Raw genomic sequence first — 3536 nt, 5'->3', positions numbered from 1 at the left:
TTGGGCGTGACATTGGGTGAGTCTCTTCTCAGGACGCTTGTGATAAGCGTGACGGGCAGTATCTGAGTGAACAGACAGGATGTGATCGGTAGGTAGGAGTAGAGTGCGTGAAAACCCCTGAACTATTGCCACCTTCAACAGAGGAGGGAACTACTCAGCTCTAGTTGATCCCTTGTGGTAATGGAGACAGTGCACCGACAACATCTCCCGATTTTTAAAGATAAGACAGGAATGCAAATTTTTATGTGAACTCTCCCAATTTGAAGTGTTAATATTCCAAAACCCAATGTTAAAAGTAAAACTATATGCTGATCAAGAACAGGTTTTTGAGCCAGATGCACTCCCTGTGACTGCAGTGTATGATTTTTAGTTCATATTATAGACACTTGAGTACAGATCCTTCTACCCAGTGTGGCTGTCGGTATCACAGAAGGGCTAAACTACACCTAATTCATTTTTACATCCTCATCTCTCTTGAAAATGCTTTCCACAAAATATACGTGAAAAAAAAAAGACAACTTACTTCATGGTAAAAGATATTAATGCCTTTTAGGCAGAACAGGATTTCAGGCAGAATCCTATTAGCACTGCACTGAGTCCTATCCAGGTCACCATTATGTCCATGTTTACATAACGACATCAGTGGTAAAATAATTGTATTTCCACATGACAGAAATATAAAAAGGTGGTTTAAAAAAATGTGGATTAATTTTCTTGGAGGGTTGTACAGTACCATTTGAGGACGTAATCCAGTTTTCTTTTTCTTAATTTTATTTATTTGTTTGTTTGTTTGTTTATTGGCTGCATCAGGTCTTCGTTGCTGTACGCGGGCTTTCTCTAGTTGCAGCGAGAGGGCGCCACTGCGCCATCAGGGAAGCCCCAGTTTTCTAACTGAGAGGTTAGACCAGGGATTTAATATCTCTTATCTGGAGGCCTTTCCTACCTTGATACACTTTCCCTGTCTGTACAATCAATGTGCCACACCATCTTCTTAGCCTAGAATGCTCATTTATTCCCTAAGTCCCTAAACTCTGCTTATCCTTTATGGGCCAGCTCAAATGGACATTTCTTTTGGAAGCCTTTCTTATCCCATGAGGCCAAGTAAGACCCTTCATCCTCAGCGCCCCCATAAAACCATCTTCACACAGTGTTATTACCTCTATCACATTGTAATCAAATTATAGGCCTACAGTTATTTTCCTCTGCTTCTCTGAGAACCAAGAGTATGTTTCATGCATCAAGTTACATACTATGACTTCCATAATTTCAGGAATACAGTGTCCTATCCACTGATGCTCATTTTACAAATTAAATTTTTTTTTCCTGTTAACATCAAGAAATGAAATGTAAAAAAAAAAGAAATGAAATGTACTAGTAAGATAAATGACAACTCTAGGACAGACTGTTTTGTAGAAAATAGCGCAGATTGAAAAGAACACAGGAGTTCAAGCTCTAGCTTGGAATCCCTTACATGACACCAAATGTTCATTCTCTGGCAGATTTTACAGACTTTCTTCCGGGTGTTTTTAGGTCATGCTATTTCACAGGAAGTGAAGGCAAAAACCGGGCCAGGGTAAAAACAAGAGAAAGTGAATTCAATGCATAGGAAGCAGAAAAAATAAAATAAAAAAGACAACAGCAATTACAAAAAAAATCATAGATTCGTCACAAACTAATTACTGATAGGATTTTGAGCAGTGAGAAATTCAGAGCTCAAGTTTCCAGCACAGGGAAGTGAGGAGATAAAGAACATTTGGGTGAGAAGGAACCAGGGTGATTACTAAAATGAAAGGGGGGCCTGGGTTCCTCTGGTGCAAACAAGCCTCCTGGCTCTATTTGTTCTGAGTACCGGGCCTGCCTTCATGTACTTCAGTCTTTCAATGTGTTGCCCCCAAGTTGAGTTATAAAATCTATAGCCCATTCTGGGACTTCCCTAATGGCGCAGTGGTTAAGAATCCGCCTGCCAACGCAGGGGACACAGGTTCGAGCCCAGGTCCGGGAAGATCCCACTTGCTGCAGAGCAACTAAGCCCATGTGCCACAACTACTGAGCCTGAGCTCTAGAGCCCGTGAGCCACAACTCTTGAGCTCTTGTGCCACAACTACTGAAGCCCACGTGCCTAGAGCACATGCTCCGCAACAAAAGAAGCCACCGCAATGAGAAGCCCGTGCACCGCAACGAAGAGTAGCCCCTGCTCGCTGCAACTAGAGAAAGCCCGCACGCAGCAACAATGACCCAACGCAGCCAAATAAATAAATAAAAATAAAAAATCTATGGCCATTCTGCAGCCAGTGATATTTTTCATTTAGGAAATCCAGACCCAGTGGCAGAGCTCTGTCCTGCACAGGATGCCTGGAGTTAGATTTGTTACAACAGAAGCAGCAGTGGTCCATCCCTGGGTATGCACTGATCAGCAAATGATAAAACAAAGGGCTCATTGCATAAGTGGACCATGTCCTAATCTGTGCGTTTCTTCATGTCCTAGATTCAGAACCCTCCTTGTTCTGGTAGCCCCACCCACAGGGGCTGCTCTATATCTCCAGACCCAAGAACTGGGGGGATACCAGCTGCCCCTGAGCGCCAGGCCCACCAGCTGGATCTGTTCTCACAGGAGCCACAGCAGAGATACTGGGTAAGACAATGAGCCCCAGAGCTGGAACAGGAGAGACAGCAATGAAGCAGCAACTGGGGGAGCGGTGAGCTGAAGTTAGTGCCCAGGACACATGACAGACTTTGGGGAGCGGAGGGGAAAGGAGCTAGAACCACAGTGACAGCAGGGGGCCTGCAGGGTGAGTGAGGAGGGAGTGTGTTATTTGTGGGCCGGGATACAGAAGATACCCTTCTTTTCACAGGAAACATGGTTCCAAGACAGCAGAATGCCCAGCTTCCTCTCTTTTTGCTGCTGGGGCTCTTGGGAGTGGTGATCTCACTCCATGCCCAATTAACCCCGGCTCAGAGGTTTCAGTTTCAGCACCTAAATATGACCCACCCTCGATGCAATGATGCAATGCGGGTGGTTAACGGTTACAGAAGGGCATGCAAAGGTGAAAATACTTTTCTCCACACAACGTTTGCTGATGTAGCTCGTGTTTGTCACACCAGAAATGTACCCTGCCATAGATCAAACGGGACGAATTGTCATAGAAGCCCACATCGAGTGCTTGTAACCTACTGCAACCTCAGAGGAAAGGAAAACAATTATAGGAACTGCCGTTATAGACAGATAAGTAATCGGAAGATCTACATCATTGCGTGTGGAAACAGATTACCACAGGACGATGCCACGTACCCCGTGGTTCCAGTTCACTTGGATGACATCATCTAAACTCTGGGCCAAAACTTTGGGCCATGCTCATTTGCCAAGCGCCACAGTCCTGTCCCACCATCCACCCCAGATATCAGCATCAGTCCTCATCTCACCAGCCTCCAGGTCCCTTTAAGCTTTGCTCAGCTGAAGCTCCTTGTGCACGCACAGTAAACTTTGCAGAATTACCTACAAGGCTCCATGTGTCTGTTTGTGCTCTTCTGTCATGTAG

The 3536-nt window shown here is 44.9% G+C and overlaps 1 protein-coding gene across 1 annotated transcript; it reads left to right on the top strand.

Annotated features, from left to right (window-relative positions):
- Window positions 1-2578: 2578 nt before the first annotated feature.
- On the top strand, window positions 2579-3325 carry LOC132419624 (eosinophil cationic protein-like). The gene is made up of 2 exons (XM_060003519.1): window positions 2579-2632; window positions 2853-3325. Exon 2 carries the CDS (start codon window positions 2858-2860, stop codon window positions 3323-3325), a length of 468 nt encoding a protein of 155 aa, XP_059859502.1. The 5' UTR covers window positions 2579-2632; window positions 2853-2857.
- Window positions 3326-3536: the final 211 nt, after the last annotated feature.

This window comes from Delphinus delphis, chromosome 2, assembly GCF_949987515.2.
Source record: "Delphinus delphis chromosome 2, mDelDel1.2, whole genome shotgun sequence".
Taxonomy (NCBI): domain Eukaryota; kingdom Metazoa; phylum Chordata; class Mammalia; order Artiodactyla; family Delphinidae; genus Delphinus; species Delphinus delphis.
This window is presented reverse-complemented; position numbering and strand designations above follow the sequence as displayed.

Coding starts and splice junctions, on each gene's coding strand:
- LOC132419624 (XM_060003519.1), top strand. CDS start 2,858: ATGGTTCCAAGACAGCAGAATGCCCAGCTTCCTCTCTTTTTGCTGCTG.